This window comes from Pleurodeles waltl, chromosome 8 (assembly GCF_031143425.1).
Source record: "Pleurodeles waltl isolate 20211129_DDA chromosome 8, aPleWal1.hap1.20221129, whole genome shotgun sequence".
Lineage (NCBI taxonomy): Eukaryota > Metazoa > Chordata > Amphibia > Caudata > Salamandridae > Pleurodeles > Pleurodeles waltl.
In genome coordinates this window covers 505,828,826-505,847,003 of record NC_090447.1, presented here as the reverse complement: position 1 = coordinate 505,847,003, position 18,178 = coordinate 505,828,826, and the positions used below count along the sequence as shown (strand labels likewise).

At 44.1% G+C, this 18,178-nt stretch overlaps 1 protein-coding gene across 1 annotated transcript in view; it reads left to right on the top strand.

Moving 5' to 3' along the window:
* The window catches only part of ECRG4 (ECRG4 augurin precursor), an 85,648-nt gene extending 68,603 nt beyond the window's left edge, over positions 1–17,045 (top strand). The window contains exon 4 of the mRNA XM_069204468.1: positions 16,645–17,045. Within this exon, the coding sequence (XP_069060569.1) occupies positions 16,645–16,806 (162 nt within the window). The 3' untranslated portion in view covers positions 16,807–17,045. The remainder of the gene's footprint in view (positions 1–16,644) is intronic.
* The last annotated feature ends 1,133 nt before the right edge of the window (positions 17,046–18,178 follow it).

Sequence of the window (18,178 nt, the reverse complement as noted above, 5' to 3'; positions counted from 1 at the left end):
TGCCCCTCATTATAGCATTGCCCAACTGATTAAGATAAGAGACATGGGGGTTATTACAACTTTGGAGGAGGTGTTAATCCGTCCCAAAAGTGACAGTAAAGAGACGGATATACCACCAGCCGTATTACGAGTTCCATAGGATATAATGGACTCGTAATACAGCTGGTGGTATATCCGTCACTTTACCGTCACTTTTGGGACGGATTAACACCTCCTCCAAAGTTGTAATAACCCCCATAGACTTCTGGATGTGGTCAAAATATAAATCACCAGGGATACCATCCATCCAAGGAGCTTTCCTTCTCGTCATTTGTTTAAGGACATTTGTCGTTTACGCTAAAGAAAAGTCCAAAAGTTCCCTATCTAAGTATCCCTCGCCCCCTATATTAATAGATAGCATGTCATATTCTATTACGAATACCTTTTCCTTTTCCTCATCCTGGGGCTCTCCCTGATCCCGGTCACTATAGAGAGCTGCAAAATGAGGGACTGTTGTCAGGCTGTATCACTGCCTCTGGATGGTTATCAATAACCCCCATAGACTTCTGGATGTGGTCAAAATATAAATCACCAGGGATACCATCCATCCAAGGAGCTTTCCTTCTCGTCATTTGTTTAAGGACATTTGTCATTTACGCTAAAGAAAAGTCCAAAAGTTCCCTATCTAAGTATCCCTCGCCCCCTATATTAATAGATAGCATGTCATATTCTATTACGAATACCTTTTCCTTTTCCTCATCCTGGGGCTCTCCCTGATCCCGGTCACTATAGAGAGCTGCAAAATGAGGGACTGTTGTCAGGCTAAATCACTGCCTCTGGATGGTTATCAATTGCACCTGTACCAGCTGCCACTAATTTCCTAAAAGCTTTTAGATTCCTATTCTTGAGGGTATTAGATAGTTCTAACCACTGTGTTTGTTCCCAGCTTCCTTTAGATTTTAGCAAGATGGTTTTGTATCTTTTCCTAGCACTAGCTATTTCTAATTGGGAGCTCTTCTTTATAGAACCCAATAAACAGTGCTTGACAAGGCTGCATTATGTGCTGAACCAGGAGGGTGTGTTTTTTTGATGGGACCCTCTCGTCCCAATTTTTACAAAAAGCAGCCGTAATTGTTCCATTAAATGGTAACGCATAGTTACAAAGTCAAATTTTATCATGCCTGTTATTTCCATTGATGACAGATTTTCCACAAAAAATCTTATATATTTGAGTCTTTTCTACAGAGTTAGTTTATATTTCTGCCCATTTAACATTTCTCCTGCTATTTGATGTTTCCTCTGGGTTTTTAGAAATTAAAGATGGCAAGTTTAAGCTCTTAAGAATAGTTGACAATACTTTAGCACTCAGGGTTTGGTGGTGGCTCTCTGGTCTTGGGATGATTTCCGTATTTAATAAAAAGGGCCATAATACCTGATTCAACAAAATATAATAGATGTTACTAGTCATGGACCCTCTTTTGAATGTTGGCCACAGGGGGAAATCCAAACTAGTATTACCATTATCAATTCATAACCTGTGCTCTGCAATCAAATCATCCAACTGCTCAACCACCATTGCTGGTTTAATAACAACTTGGTCAGAGGCCCTCAATCTAGTAAGTGAATCAAAGATTTGCAATGTCTGATCTGATTTCATCCTTTCAGTTGTAGGCCTTATGTTACAATCACCTGCTACTACTTTTACGTTACTCAGGGGGTTATTACAACTTTGGAGGAGGTGTTAATCCTTCCCAAAAGTGACGGTAAAGTGGCCGATATACCACCAGCCGTATTACGAGTCCATTATATCCTATGGAACTCGTAATACGGCTGGTGGTATATCCGTCACTTTACCGTCACTTTTGGGATGGATTAACACCTCCTCCAAAGTTGTAATAACCCCCTCAGTCTTAAGTGACTCAAAATATCTGTGAGATAGTCCACAGTGGGTTATTTATTGTGCGGGGGAACAGATCTAAGACAATGGCAATATGTCTAACTCCCTAAAGCATGATTATTTTTATTTCTACCCCCATCAAATCCCTACTGTTTGGTGGAAGCACTTTTGCTACTGGAAAGAGATCCATCCTTATCCATATCAATAAACCACCTGAAGCTCTCCCTGAAGTAATTGGAAGGAATGTAATATAGCTCCTATATATACCGGTGACACCACCCAAAGTTTCTGGAAAAGAATAAGAATATTGTGTTATTGGTAAATAAACTCCCCCCATTCAAGGTCAGTTCGCTTTGTTCTAATTCCTGCCAGTTTCCATGGCAATAATCTAAAAAAAATCCTCATTCTCCTCTTTTTCTGCTTTTTACAGGCTTAAGGGGCAATCCTTCTGCATTATTTCAGATACGTTCTTCATAGCAATCAACAAATTCCAATCAGTTACCCGCCCTCCAGTCTTTCAGCTAGTTCTTGAGGGGATAATGACCCAGGGGGTTAGTCACTTCTGTCTACCTGGAGCCTATTAGAGTTGTTGTGCTTCCCATATTCCCCATATTCCCCTGTAGTCAATCAATCTCAGATAAGTTGGAATACTCATCTGAGTTGGGTGAACTTTGGTGAGGTGGCAGGGATTAACCGCCACTCTTGGTATGCTGTCTGTTTGCAAATCTGGTGCCTTGAGCTTACGTTTTATTTTCGTTTTTTTTTCATCAAGTCTAAACTGGAGTTCCAACGCAATTAAGCCTTCTTCCAGAGTATAGGTCTTTAACTTCCACCCTATATAATCATATTGATTATTACTGTCACTCAGTGATTAATTTGTGCTTTTTGTTTCCAGTGCTGAGCACCGGTTCTTATTTTTTAGTGCCTGGGCTTATTCTTCTGCCGCAAGCATTTGCTGCAACCAAAAGACACACATGAGAAAGATGGAAGAAGAGAACAACGAAAAAGCGTCACAATGGGAGAATGCAGAAAGCTGCAAAAGTGAGCTAAAGGGGCTGAGAGTGGCTTTAAATGGATTGAAGAGGCCGGAGATGGCTTTAGTATTACGCAACCTCAGTATTCCGTGTTCGCACATTTAATTGCAGCAGCAGCATGTTTAAGAGGAGGGCTTTGGGAACCGGCACCTTTTTATTTACAAATTAAGCACTGCTGTCACTATAGTGTGTTGCTTACTGAATGTCTTCCCTAATTACAGATTTCCCTCCTCAGCCAATGAGTCTCTTTATGAACTTGTGACTCATTAGTTTCCCCAGCTCCTGGAGTTATTTTCGGAACATTTATCATGTAAATGTAATGTAACTTACACAATGCCATGTTAGGTTGAATTATATTGGTGTTCCTCTGGGGTTTCCATCTCTTTGTCTTGGTGTTTTGTGGTTATCTAAAAATTAATTTTGCTTAGATACATACTTCTCTTCTATCAAATCCCCTTATGTACTAATATTACATGAAGCCAAATCTGCTCTAGGGTAATTCCCCCTAGTTGATTCGTCCATCCTACCCACACAAGTAGTAGAACTTGGTAAAATGATTTTTAAAGTTATTTTGCCCTTATTGTCATCTAAGGCCTTCCTAATATTTGCTACCATGCTCGATAATCTGTCTACTTTCTCACGTAACACCTTAGCCAGCCTATCCATGCAATTGCACAAGCAAGGAATCTTTCCGTTAGTGTATTTAGTTGTGCTGCAGTTTCTGCACTCCCTCACTTGCAGTTATCTTAGCATGTTCAGCACCTGTCCGGTCAGACACTATTCTCTATTGATTCAAGAACTGCAAACCGACTTGCACAATCAATTTTGGGTATAGAAATGGTGGGTTTGTGATTTTTCTCTTAAAAGGGATCCTGCAGACAGGTTGGCCAGATACTCTCTCAAGGGTTTGTAATGCAACTGATACTAGTACACTTAATCTTTTTACTAGCACCTGAAATTCCTCTTGAATGTGTTTTGTTAAAGTGTGATCTGATCCCCTTCTGTGTGCTCTGCCCCCCCTTCTAACTGACCATCTAGTTCCTCAGTTGCTAATAAGCGCTCTATTTCTTCAATTAAATCATCAATTTCATTCGGAGTACAATTCTCGGCAGAATGCCAGGGGACTTTACTCGCATCCTCCCCATGTTACCTAGGACTTTCCATTTTCCCATAGTAAAGGCGGGTTAACCAACTCTAAAAAAAGCTATCTTAGAAGCTGCTGGCCCTACTAGGCCACTCAACAATGGTACACAATATAGGGCAGTCAGGCAGCTTAATCAAATACACAATCAATTACACAGTACAGACTTTTGGTCTCTAACTCGTAAGCCCTGCTTGTCAGGTAGTCTAATCAACACACCAATTGTGGCTACATGGGTAAATAATTATCCGGCAGTCAGTTTCACAAATCAGTCCTTGCCTCATTGAATAAATAGTCAAGCAAGGACTTCCAATAGGCAGCCATCAGAGCAAGAAAAATTATCAGTCAAATCTTAATCCGAGTTCTTCTCAACACGAGGAGGCCAATGAAATAGATTGGCACACTCCCTAATAGCGGTACACAGAAGACACACAAGGGCAGGAGCTATAGGGTGAAAATGGGTTGGTAGCTGTAAGGTGAAAAGGTACTCCTTTTGAAAAAGTTAGCCAATTCCAACTTCTAGGCAAACTTACCTGGTGTGATTATAAAAAAGAGAAAGGACCAAGGGGGGTAGCCCTGCCCTACCTCTTCCTGTTGCTGATGGGCACAGGATGGGTCTTCCCCTTGACCTGGGCTTTCATTGTGTGCAGCTGCACGTGGCCCACACTGCGGGACAGTGAGATGCCCTATATAGTGCTGTGTAATGAACTGAGGTTCTTGTTAATTCCAAGGTCCACCTCCTGGGACCCTGACTATACTGGTTAGTGGAGTCCTGCAACAAGGTCGCGTTGATTAGCCCACGCTGTGGGATGGTAAGATGCACTGTATAGCGCTGTGTAATGAACCTAGATGCTTGTTAATTCCAGGGCCCTCCTCCTAGGGCTCTGTGGATTCTGGTTAGTGGAGTCCTGCCACAAGGTCACGTTGGGTAGCCCATGCTGCGGACAGTGAGAAGCACTATAAAGCGGCGTGTAATTAACCCAGGTACTTGTTAATTATAGGGTCCAGCTTCTTGAGCCCTGGGGTTTCTTGTTAATGGAGTCCTGCCACAATGTCAAGTTGTTAACCCCCTGGAGTATAATTTAATGCAAATCTTTGGCTACTCTTAGAAATTGAGGTCCTCATTTACAAAGTTTTGGTGCAGGGCAGTGTTGTAAACCCTTGTGCTGCACTGCCCTGCGTCAAAACAAAAGTGTGGGAATGCACTGTCTCTACAAGTTATGGCCCACTCCTGTCCTTGTCCCCTACGATGGCACACAAATTACTGCCATGCACCAATGCAGGCACCCTTGCACCATGGTGCAAAGATGCCTGCATTGTGTGGATGATTGTTTTTGTGCAGGAAGGGACACCTTCCTGCACAAAAAACAATCACAAGAGGTATTTTCCTCCTCAAACATCTTCTGAAGAATGCAGCATACATAGAAAGAGGAAAAGAGGAAACAAAAGGGAGATATAACATTATTTGTCCTCGTTGCTCCACCCTTATGCCACCCCGGGGGTGACGTAGGAAACTGATGCATTCCCAGTTTTACAAAACCTTGTAAATCTGGGAATGCGTCAGATTCCATGAGTGTTGCATGGAAACACCCACAGCAACACCCGGAGAGTAAGAGTGTGAAAGAGGGCCCTATCTACAAGGCCATGTAAAGCCATGCAGTGGGTTTGCGTGGCCCTGTAGATATGCCACTGCAGCCTGCACCACCAGTGCGTAAAAAAAAGTGATGCACCATCGCGCAGTCTGCTTGTAAATGAGGCCCTGCGTCTCTAGTAGGCAGGGGCATGTATGAAATTTTAAAGATTAAATGTGAAGGCAGTGCTCAGATGTCTGTAGTGGTAAAATAGTTACTTGAGGTCAGAAGGGACTGGTGAAAATTCAAAATCTAGACCGACTGCGATGGAGGGTAGGCCAGCTACAGAACCCATGCAGGGTCCGCTGAATAGTACCTTTGTTGGCGCAATGCGTCAATGACGGGGACACAATGTGTTGATATTTCTGCCATACTCTGGGGGATGTGTCACGTTTTGAACTTTGCAGCTACAGAAACCGCTTCGGGGGCCAAGGACTGGAAGAGGGGGCACCTTTGGCAAGGGTAGGACTCCTAGATGGCAGAGTCCAGCAGCACCAGCAGAGCTGCAAGCAGTCTTTAAAGTCCCTGAGACTGCAGAAGAACAGGTGGAAAGACAGCAAGCTCTTAAAGACTCTTGGGTTCAAGGATGTAGCCAGCATGTCCAGTCCCTATCACAGGCAGCAGGCCAGCACAGCAGAGCAAAGTGGCAGTTCCTCCTACAGCACAGCACACAGTAGCGGTAAGCCAACACAGCAATGCAGTTGCAGAGTTGCAGACCCTCCTGGCAGCACCGGAGACCTTCCTGGCAGAGTGTCCTTGGTTCAAGTAGAGAACTGATTTGGAGGTGTTTGGGGTCAAGTATTTATACTTTGGTGCACTGGTTCTGGAAGATGGGAGAACATTCCAGGCCTTTCTTTGAATCCCACAAGGTCATTGTCCAGTCCTCCCTTGCTCCTGACACTCTACAGTGGGTTATGCAGCCCTTTGTGTGAGGAGAGGCACAGCCCTATTGACAGGAGTAAGTGAGGCAGTGCTAAGCTCCATCCCCAATGAAGGCAGTTAATGGCCCATCAGCCTGGTGATGGGCCATCAGGATGCAAATGTCACCCCCAAGCTCTCTTTGTGTGTGACTGTTTAGAGGGAATGCACAGAGCCCAGCTGCCAACAACCCAAGACATGTATTCAGAGACAGGCAGAGGCACAGAATGGTTGAAGTATTAAAATGCCAACTTTCTAAACGTGGCATTTTCAGACTTACAATTTAAAATCCGACTTTACCATAAGTTGTGATTTTAAATTGTGAGTCCAGGGACACCAAACTCCATATTTCTATCTTTTCCTATTTGGAAGTTACTCTAAAAAGATGTTTTAAGGTAATCCCAATGCTATCCTATGGGATAGATAGTCCTTGAAATAGTGAAAAGCGAATTTAATAGTTTTTCACTATATGGACATGTCAAACTTAAAAGTGCATGTTCAACTTTTTAAATACACCTCACACTGCCCTTGGGGCTCCCCATGGCCTACCTTAGGGGTGACTTACATGTATTGAAAAGGAAGGCTTGGGCCTGGCATGTGGGTACACTAGTCAGGTCGAAATGGCAGTTTGAAACTGCACACCCAGGGTCTGCAGTAGCAGGCCTAGGACATGTTTGAGGAGCTATTGTCGTGGATGGTACAATCAGTGCTGCAGGCCCACTGGTAGCATTTAATTTACAGGCCCCAGGCGCATGTAGTGCACTTTACTACGAACTTACAAGTACATTAAATATGCCAATTGGGAGGAAGCCAATGTTATCATGTTTTAGAGCACAGGTCACCTGCACTTTAGCACTGGTCAGCAGTGGGGTAAAGTGCCCAGAATCCCCAAAACCAGCAAAAATAAATCTGAAAAACTGGAGAAGGAAAGCAAAAAGTATGGGGATGACCCTGCAGAAAGGAGCATTTCCAACAGCTATCAAATCAAAACAATAATCAAAAATACTGCCCTCTTCTACACTGTTCATCCAAGGCACCTTACACTACTTCATGTATGCTGGCACATTGAATTTACCAGGTCCTCATGTTAAGACTGTGACGTAAATGCAGGAAGCCACAAAAATAAGAGATCATGAAGCTACAGAGTAATTACATTCAACCTAAAAAGGAATTTGCTTATTTCATACCTGCCATTTTACAGTTTCAAACCCTACTATTTGCATAATTACAGGATTTGAGATGGCACAAAGGCTTTTAGTATATATTAATACTATTGTGGGAGTCTGAAAGCATTTTACAACTTATAAAATGGGTTTTGCAACCCACACCCAATCGCAGTTATGAGGGTGTGTGAAAGAGGCATTTACTACTAATTGTGATTCAGAATGGTATATATCAATGTTTTGTGACTGCAATTGTGATTGCAAACAGTTACTGACTCTCTAAAGGAGATGATAACAAAGTTACAAAGGGGAAGCTGTCCCCAGTGTGCATTTTTCTCTTTGGGAATTGTATCATGCAAACTCTTGGGGCAGGTACAGGTCCAGAGAACCACTGCCTGTTCCCACAATACTTAACCAAAGCAAAACCTTATTTTGTGAAGTAACACCAGTTTCTTTAGGAAACACGGGCTACTTAAAAAAATATTCTCGTTTGAGAATGGAGACACAAGGATCGTGGGCTGCTTTTCTAAGCTAGCCCCAATCCATGTGGTTGTAACCAGTCAGAGAGGGTTGCAACCAGTGACCTGCCTATTCAATATTCATTAGGACGGTCATTCTACGGCCCCTGAGACTGGAGATTAGAGATTTTGAGATGCAGCCTAGTACTACATACATTGCAACACAAATTAAAGATTAGTTGCAAAAAGTTGGTACACAATTTGCGTCTACTTTGCGACCTGTTTTTTTAGTACATATGGCTACAATTATCTGCAGTGCCTTCAATGTCATGGGATCTCATTTCTAAATATTTTTTGGGAAAACATTAGCAAAACCCGTCTTTTTTAATTATCAGCAATACAAAATGGCTTTTTGTTACAAGCCAGCGCTTTCCCGAACAAATGAAAAAATAAACCCAGTGAAGTTCAGGATTACATAATCCGTCAACTCTCAAAGTAATTTCCTTGGTAAGAGTGGAGTTTCGCTCTCCAGTGATAACTAACTCAAACATCTTTGAAATTATTTTTGGCATTGTTGTAGCGTTCGAGCTTTTAGTAAAGTAAGGGGCATATTTATACTCTGTTTGCGCCGGAATTGCGTCGTTTTTTTTTACGCAAATCCGACGCAAGGCTAACTCCATATTTATACTTTGGCGTTAGACCCGTCTAGCGCCAAAGATCTTGGAGTTTGCGTCATTTTTTTGCGTGGACACCTACCTTGCGTTAATGATATGCAAGGTAGGCGTTCCCGTCTAAAAAATGACTCCAAGGCATGTGCGCCTTATTTAAACTCCCGTGCAAAAATGGCGCACAGGAGTGGGCGGGTCAAAAATATGACATCCAGCCACTTTTGCGTCATTTCTTAACGCCTGGTCAGGGCAGGCGTTAAGGGACCTGTGGGCTTACCTGAACTTACCTTATGTTCCCTGGGATGGGTCCCTCCATCCTTAGGCGTCCTCCTGGGGTGGGCAAGGGTGACAGGGGGGTCCCTGGGGGCATGGGAGGGCACCTCTGGGCTCCTTCCGAGCCCACAGGTCCCTTAACGCCTGCCCTGACCAGGCGCTAAAAAACGACGTAAAAGTGGCTGGACGTCATTTTTTTGACCCGCCCACTCCCGGTCATTTATAGAAAACAGTGCTTGCCATTTAAATGGTCAAATGGTGCTCATGTACTAAGAATCAACATCACACAGCATTTTCATCAGTCTTTAGAAGTCCCCATCTTAGATCAAGACTGAGAAACAGTGAGGGGATATTTATACTCTGTTTGCGCCGAATGTGCGTCAAAACTTTTGACGCACAATCGGCGCAAACCCTGCCCCATATTTGTACTTTGACATCCGACCCCGCGGGCGTCAAAATTCCACCATGTGCGTCATTTTTTGGAAGGGGGAACCAGCCTTGCGTTAATTATATGCCAGGTAGGCGTTCCCTACCAAAAAATGACTTTAAGGCCTGTGCCCCATATTTATACTCTGACGTCATTTTGACGCACAGGAGGGGGTGGGCCTTAAAAAACGACACACAGCCTGATGGGCGCCGTTTTTTAACGCCTGGGCCAGGCAGGCGTTAAGGGACCTGTGGGCTCGGAAGGAGCCCAGTGGTGCCCTCCCCTGCCCCCAGGGACACCCCCTGCCACCCTTGCCCACCCCAGGAGGACACCCAAGGATGGAGGGACCCATCCCAGGGAAGTAAAGGTAAGTTTGTGTAAGTATTTTTTTCTGAATGTTTTTGTGGCATAGGGGGACCTGATTTGGGCCCCCCTCAATGCCACTATGCCCAATGACCATGCCCAGGGGACATAAGTCCCCTGGGCATGGCCATTGGGCAAAGGGGCATGACTCTTGTCTTTGCTAAGACAGGAGTCATGTCAATGGAGGTTGGGCGTCAAAACAAATGGCGCAAATCCGATTTGAGGCCTGAATTTTGCCTCAGACCTGACTTACCCCATTTTTTGACGCACAACCCCCATTTTCCCATACGTCGGCACTGCCTGGTGTGAGTCAATTTTTTTGACGCACACCAGTCCGCAGCGCCGGCTAACGTCATTCCATAAATAAGGTGCCCGCATGGTGCGTTGGAATGGCGTTAGCCGGCGGTAACATTTTTGACGCACAACTGCGTTGGCGCAGTTGTGCGTCAAAAAGTATAAATATGGGCCTGAGACTCCCTAGCAGAAAATCAATTTTTGCAAACAAGTTATTCATTTTTCTTAAAAAATGAGCTTTATGCTTGCTCAGCTTTCAAATAGTGATTTTTCACCTCAAAATCCAAAGAACTATGGGGCATATTTATTCTTGTTTTGCACCGAATTTGCGTCATTTTTGTTTAATGCACATTCGGTGCAAAACTAACTCCATATTTATACTTTGGCGCTAGACCCATCTAGCGCCAAATTTATGGAGTCAAAGTAATTTTTGGGATATGGAAACCTACTTTGCATCAATGAGATGCAAAGTAGGCATTCCCGTGCAAAAAATGACTATATGGTCTTAGCGCCATACTTATCCCCGTGCCAAAATCACACACGGGAGGGAGGAGGGGTCAAAAAAATGGAACAAAGCTTGCTTTGCGCCATTTTTTAACACCTGAGTCAGGGCAGGCTTTAAGGGACCTGTGGGCCTATTTCAATGGGCAACACCAAGGAATAAGCCCACAGGTGCCCTCCCCAAGCCCCAGAGACATGCCCATCCACACCAGAGGGAGAGCGGAAGATGGGGGACCCCATCCCAGGTAAGTATAGGTAAGTACAGGTAAATATTTTATTTTATTTTTTAAAGTGCCATAGGGGGCCCTGAAATGGTCCCACATACATGGCAGAGGGTACAATGGCCATGCCCAGGGGACTCTTGTCCCCTGTGCTGGCCATTGGGGTGGTGGGCATGACTCCTGCCTTTTCTAAGGCAGGAGTCATGTGGCATGGTAGGTTAGTGCCATAAAATGACGCTAATCTTGTTAGAGTAATTTTTTTTTACTCTAACCTGCCTAAAGTCATTTTTTGGTGCAAAACCCCATTCTTCCATAACGCCAGCCCGAACCAACTAATGTTAATTTTTGGGACGGTAGCCTACCCTTTGCACCGGCTTGCACCATTCCATAAATATGGTGCCCGGCTGGTGCACAGAAATGGTGCAAGCCGGTGCTAAACTTTTTGGTGCAAAACTGCGTTAGTGCAGTTTTGCACCAAAAAGTATAAATCAGGGCCGGTATGCGGCCACTACTGTACATGTCTTATGTTGCCAAGGGTTAAATTTTCAGTGTTTTCAGTGTTCTCCACTTAACCTCAAAGCTAGGCCTGGGGTTTTAGGGTCAATATCATGCCTATGCCTCAGCCATTATGCAGAATTTTGCACGTGGTGGGCCAAAATTGTTTCAGGCTCCGAGATTCACTCACAGGTGTGTATCTTAGGGCAGCGTGCAAAGGCATCGACCATACAGGGAACACTTCCGTCCCCATATAAAGTACCTAGGGCCATATTTATACTTTTTGACGCAAAACTGCGCTAACGCAGTTTTGCGTCAAAATAATTAGCGCCGGCTAACGCCATTCTGAAGCGCCATGCGGGCGCCGTATTTATTCAATGACGTTAGCTGGCGTTAGCCGCCGGCGCTGCCTGGTGTGCGTGAAAAAAAATGACGTACACCAGGCAGCGCCGGCGTAGGGGAATATGGAGCTTGGGCGCCCAAAAATGGGGCAAGTCAGGCTGAGGCACATTTTTCACCTCAACCCGATTTGCGCCATTTTTTCCGACTCCCAAACCCCATTGAAATTACTCCTGTCTTAGCAAAGACAGGAGTCATGCCCCCTTGCCCAATGGCCATGCCCCGGGGACTTCTGTCCCCTGGGCATGGTCATTGGGCATAGTGGCATGTAGGGGGGCACAAATCAGGCACCCCTATGCCACAAAAAAAAAAAAAAAATTACTTACCTGAACTTACCTTATGTTCCCTGGGATGGGTCCCTCCATCCTTAGGCGTCCTCCTGGGGTGGGCAAGGGTGGCAGGGGGGGTCCCTGGGGGCATGGGAGGGCACCTCTGGGCTCCTTCCGAGCCCACAGGTCCCTTAACGCCTGCCCTGACCAGGCGCTAAAAAACTACGCAAAAGCGGCTGGACGTCATTTTTTTGGACCCGCCCACTCCCGGGCGTGAGTTTTGCCCGGGAGTGTAAATACGGCGCACATGCCTCGGAGTCAATTTTTTAGACGGGAACGCCTACCTTGCATATCATTAACGCAAAGTAGGTGTCCATGCTAAAAAATGACGCAAACTCCATGGACTTTGGCGCTAGACGCGTCTAACGCCAGAGTATAAATATGGAGTTCGTTTTGCGTCGAATTTGCGTTTAAAAAAACGACGCTAATCCGGCGCAAACGGAGTATAAATATGGCCCTAAGTCTCTAAAAAACAGTCTTTGATCATCAGTATGTTCTCAAACACAGCCTGGTTGTCGAGGCATGTGACATAAATGTCTGCAGACATGAGGCATAAATGTAGAGCACTGAAGGTAGCACATGGTCGAGGCAAGGCTTGGAAATAGTCCTTCTTGCAATACAACGAAGAAGCATGTGTTGCAGTATGGCATCACAACTGTGGCTTGTTCAATGCAGCAAAAGAAACAGATCACATCAAAGAGTTTGTCAAGATGACCAGAACCCTGGATTAGCGGGGAACTCTGGTCACTGGTAGTTGCAGAAATAGCTTGTTCTGAGTTTCCCTGCATAAAAAGCTTCTTTATAGGATGACATTTTCTAGGCTAGCACAAATTTTAATTACATCAGCAAAACAAGCAAAACGATTAGATTTCACATCACATGAACTTCTTGAATTTTTCCAATTTGCATTGTATTTGGCTTGTTGGAGACTGCGAGAGACATTTTATGTTTGAACAAGTCACTGTCGGTATCTCTTATAATTTTTTACTCAAGGCATGCCCTTGCATGAAAACTTAACACGTGGTGCCAAACTATATTTCACTCCATTCATGTAATTTTTTTCTAAAAATTATTTGTATTGATTTTCAAAAGAATTAAACGTGTATAGATTAATAATGTCCAAAATACCAAGCGGTGGTCGTGCGAACAACACAGCAGAAAGGCAGGTATATATTTCGCACAGGCGATGTTACCGCAGCTTCCATTCTATGTCATGTGCAGATTAACAGGTCAATTGTTAAAATAAATACATCAGATCTGCAACTTTCCACAATCAGAAAACATGTTTGAGTAATTTCTTTTCGCCTCAGCCTTACAGAGGTCTCTAGAGGCCTAGGTACTTGTCCCACGCTCTTCAGATCGCATCAAACTTTCTGGGACATCCATATTCTTAATAAACATATTTTTCAGCAGTCATGTACCTGTCCATATCTGCCTTCCATTCATTTATTATACGGGTGTCTGCTACTCCCCAGTGATGGGCAACATTATGTCTTGCGACCACAAAACCTTGGTCTTGGAGGAGTTTTACATATTTGGGAGGGCCACATGACTCTCAATGCCAAATATTAGGATTTTGTTTCCTCTCTCATATAAATATCTGCCACCCATGCTAGGATATGTCTGACCCCTTGCAGGAAGGGTTGTATAAGGGACAACCATAAGGCATGGAAACAAGATGCCACCAACCCACACCATTAAAGGTAGAGACCAGAGCCGGTCCAACTAAATGTGATCTCCTGAGTCCTGGTATTGAATATTCTGTGCAGTATTTTGATTTGTCACAACTTGAACTCTGCTTTTTCCAATTTCATTCATGTTGTTTCATGTAATTTTGCAAATTTTGTGAAAAAGAAGATACACACTTGTGTAAACTACGAACCACTTTTCCCAATCAGCAAGGATAATGCAATTTTCTGGATGGAAAGATGACTGTCAATTCTAAATTTCGAAGCTTTTTTGCATTAAGCATCACAGATAAGATAATGTGCCTCAAATGAGCTACTGAGATGTCTTTGCTATATACTCGAGGAAGTATGGTCACAGTTAAGTGAGTGTGACCCCAATAAAAAGCCAAAACTGTCAAAGAATAGGGGCCAGTAAGCATTCAACGTATAATTAAAAAACTGGGAAAAATCCAGTGGTTGCTTCACCATCTTCCTCAGTCCGTCTCTCCACATCCTATGCCAACATTGTAACTCTTGCTATTATATTTCCGGTTGTGTATGCCGCACCACATGCATCCCAAACAGGGGCAGCTCCCCCATTAGGGTGGAGGAGTGTTGCCCCCCGGCCAGTAGCGGCAGCTGCAAAACCTGTAAAAGAAAACAATAATAAACTTTATTATCGTTTTCTTTTTAAGGGGTGGGGCCACGGGGATGGTGACTGTGAGGGAGAGTGCTCAGCCCTCCCCCTCAGAGCGCATGTGTGTTTGGCCAGCCATCTCAGGATGACCAAACACACATGCGCAGTAGGCTCTCTCCAGCCCAGCAACACAGTTGCCAGGCTGGAGAGAGCCTGCACAGGCTCTCAGTCTGCCTGGGAGCGCCTGGCTGGGTGCTCCCAGCCAATCCTAATGCTGCTCTGAGCAGCATCAGGATTGGCCACAGAGCAGGCTGAGAGCCTGTGCCTGTAGCAACGGAGACGGGGGAGCAGAGCGGTGCGCAGGGTTAAGGTAAGTGGGTTATTTTGAAATTATTTTCAAGTTTACTTTCATTCCTCCCTTCTCCCCTCCCCCACGCGCCTCATTCCCCTTCTGCTTGCGGCGAGCCACTTCGATCCCAAAGGATTGCCTTCCATTTTGTTCTGACTAGAAAATCAATAATATTTATTTATAATCAAACATGGAAGCACTTGAGGGTAATTTACTAACAATTTGCACTAGCTTTGCATCATAAAAGTGATGCAAACCAGTGCAAAATGTTTTTTTATTATTATTATTTATTATTTACCTTCCAGAGCAAAACTTGTTTTGCACTGGAAATTAACTGAAAGTACCACTTTGCATTACTTAGCGTAGTAAGTATTCTTAGCATTCCCATACAACTAGTCACCGTTTGACGCAAAACCCTATCTACCAAAAATGTGAGACAGGGTTTTGCATAAAATAACAATAACGCCTTTTAAAAGCAGGCGTTAAAAAGAGAAATGTTGTCATTTGTCCTTTGTTTTCTTACTTTGCATGCGTGCTGGACTGTGCTGCACACATACAATGTAGGAAAAGTTTTAACTGCTGTCTAGGCATTGTATTTTGTACTGGAAGGGAATCCTTCCAGTACAAAACCTATGCTAGGTTCTCGCACACACCCTTGCTCTATGGCACAAAGGTGTGTACGCGGCACACAGCAAACAAACTTCTGCCCCGGCGCTAGGGAAAGGGGAGGAGAGAGACATATCTCTGTAGATATGACACTCACCTGCTCCCTCCCTGCCACTGAACGCAGTGCAAAATTTTTGGCTGCTGCACTGTCTGGCCTGAAAGTTTAGTAAATCTGCCCCCTGGTCTCATATCCTTAGGTGTATCATCAAAGGCATGGTGCACCCTTATAATGCACACTTTTAGCATAATATACATATTCATCTGTTCAAGATGAGCCCCATATGCTTAGCATAGCACTATATGCTCAGGTTTAGCTCCATAAACTCTGAGATAGCCTATAAGCTAAAGACATACATGCTGAAGCTTACTCCCACATGTTAACCTCATATCCTCATTCCACCTTGATATGAGCAGGTACAGACTCATATGTTTACTGCACCTTTATGAACAGGTATTTTCCAATATGCTCCTCCTGATCAGGGCAACATGTTTGCAACATTAAATAAATGTCGGCCCACAATAAACATAATAAAAAGACTTCAAGTCTTTCTGCTATGTTTAATAAAGGAGTCTGAGTTTAGCTGTAAACATCCACTCACACTTCAAATGACTGTACAAACATACAAGTACTGGGCCTTTCACAGCTCATATTTGAAGGACTTGAAGTGGATCCCCTGTCTCACCAACAAAAACATCCACAAGTCCTCTACATTAGTGCGAAACAATTACTCCATGTGTTGCAGGACTTTGCCACTTCTCCTACTAATAGTTCCTTCAAGGCTCAGGAAAAGCAACAACTGCCCTACCAAATGTGGACAGTGTGCTCCAGGTTCCTAACTATAATATGCTGTCCGCAGACTTCTCTTCTGAGGACCATAGGGCAGTCAAAATGAAACCCTAACCCTTCTCGTCTACATACGTATCACCTCTCCTTCAGCAGGGAGGTGATCGACTTTGTGAGGCTGTGTTATAAAAGTTGTGTAATACGTTCTTTAATTTATTCATTCATCGTTTTCTGAGAAACAAAATTACACTCATATGCTTCATTAAAACCGTTGTTATGCAAAAAATGTTTTTAGGTGCCACGTTATGTATTTTGTGTTTGGTTTACAATTATGCTTACATTTTTTGCAGAAATTTGAAGATGATATGGCCTACTGGAAGAATATGGGCCGTGGTGGCAATGACTACCATGGGGGGTACTACCAGCACCACTATGATGAGGATGCGCCATTGGGACCACGAAATCCACATACTTTCAGACATGGAGCAAGCGTCAACTACGACGACTATTAAGCATGCCTCTCCTAATATAAAGAGATGTATTACATGTATTCATGTATTGATTTGTTCCCATTCCAAAACACCGTTCACTCTGTGGCTCGTGTGAATCGAACAGATTGCAAGAAAAAAGAAATAAGCAAACGCAAACTAACGTAGCAACTGACTCTAAGTCTATCTGTATTCTCTTCAAACTTCTTGCATTATCTGATACCATATATTGAGTATAGAATTAAAACTTTTTTTATTAAAAAAAAAAACTTTGTCTTTTCTGAAAATGACAATACAGTCTTAACTAAATAACATAGTTAAAGAATATGTAGTGTTTATCTACAGAGGCTCAATAAAATATCAAGGGCCATATTTATACTTTTTGACGCAAAACTGCGCTAACGCAGTTTTGCGCCAAAAAAATTAGCGCCAGCTAACGCCATTCTGAAGCGCCATGCGGGCGCCGTATTTATTGAATGGCGTTAGCTGACCGGCGCTGCCAGGTGTGCGTGAAAAAAAACGACGTACACCAGGCAGCGCCGGCGTAGGGAAAAATGGCGTTTGGGCGTCCCAAAATGGGGCAAGTCAGGCTGAGGCAAAAAAATCGTCTTAACCCGATTTGCGCGATTTAACCCGATCTCCTTAGCAAAGACAGGAGTCATGCCCCCTTGCCCAATGGCCATGCCCAGGGGACTTATGTCCACTGGGCATGGTCATTGGGCATAGTGGCATGTAGGGGGGCACAAATCAGGCCCCCATATGCCACAATTTTTTTTTTTAATAAATACTTACCACAACTTACCTTTTCTTCCCTGGGATGGGTCCCTCCATCCTTGGGTGTCCTCCTGGGGTGGGCAAGGGTGGCAGGGGGTGTCCCTGGGGGCAGGGGAGGGCACCTCTGGGCTCATTCTGAGCCCACAGGTCCCTTAACGCCTGCCCTGACCCAGGCGTTAAAAAGAGGCGCAAATGCGGGGTTTTTTGCCCCGCCCACTCCCGGGCGTGATTTTTGCCCGGGAGTATAAATACCACGCACATGCCTGGGAGTCATTTTTTAAGACGGGAACGCCTACCTTGCATCTCATTAACGCAAGGAAGGTGTTCACGCCAAAAAATGACGCTAACTCTATGAACTTTGGCGCTAGACCCGTCTAACGTCAAAGTATAAATATGGAGTTAGTTTTGCGTTGAATTTGCGTCGAAAAAAACGACGCAAATTCGGCGCAAACGGAGTATAAATATGCCCCCAACTTTTTACATATGATTCAAGGCCCTATTTGCCCACATGAGACTTTAGATGTTGATGTACGAATGCAGAGGATGACACATCTAGGCACGGTAACACAACTAGCTGCCCCCCAAAGTATTTTTTATTTTTTGCCCCGGGGAGGTGATTTTC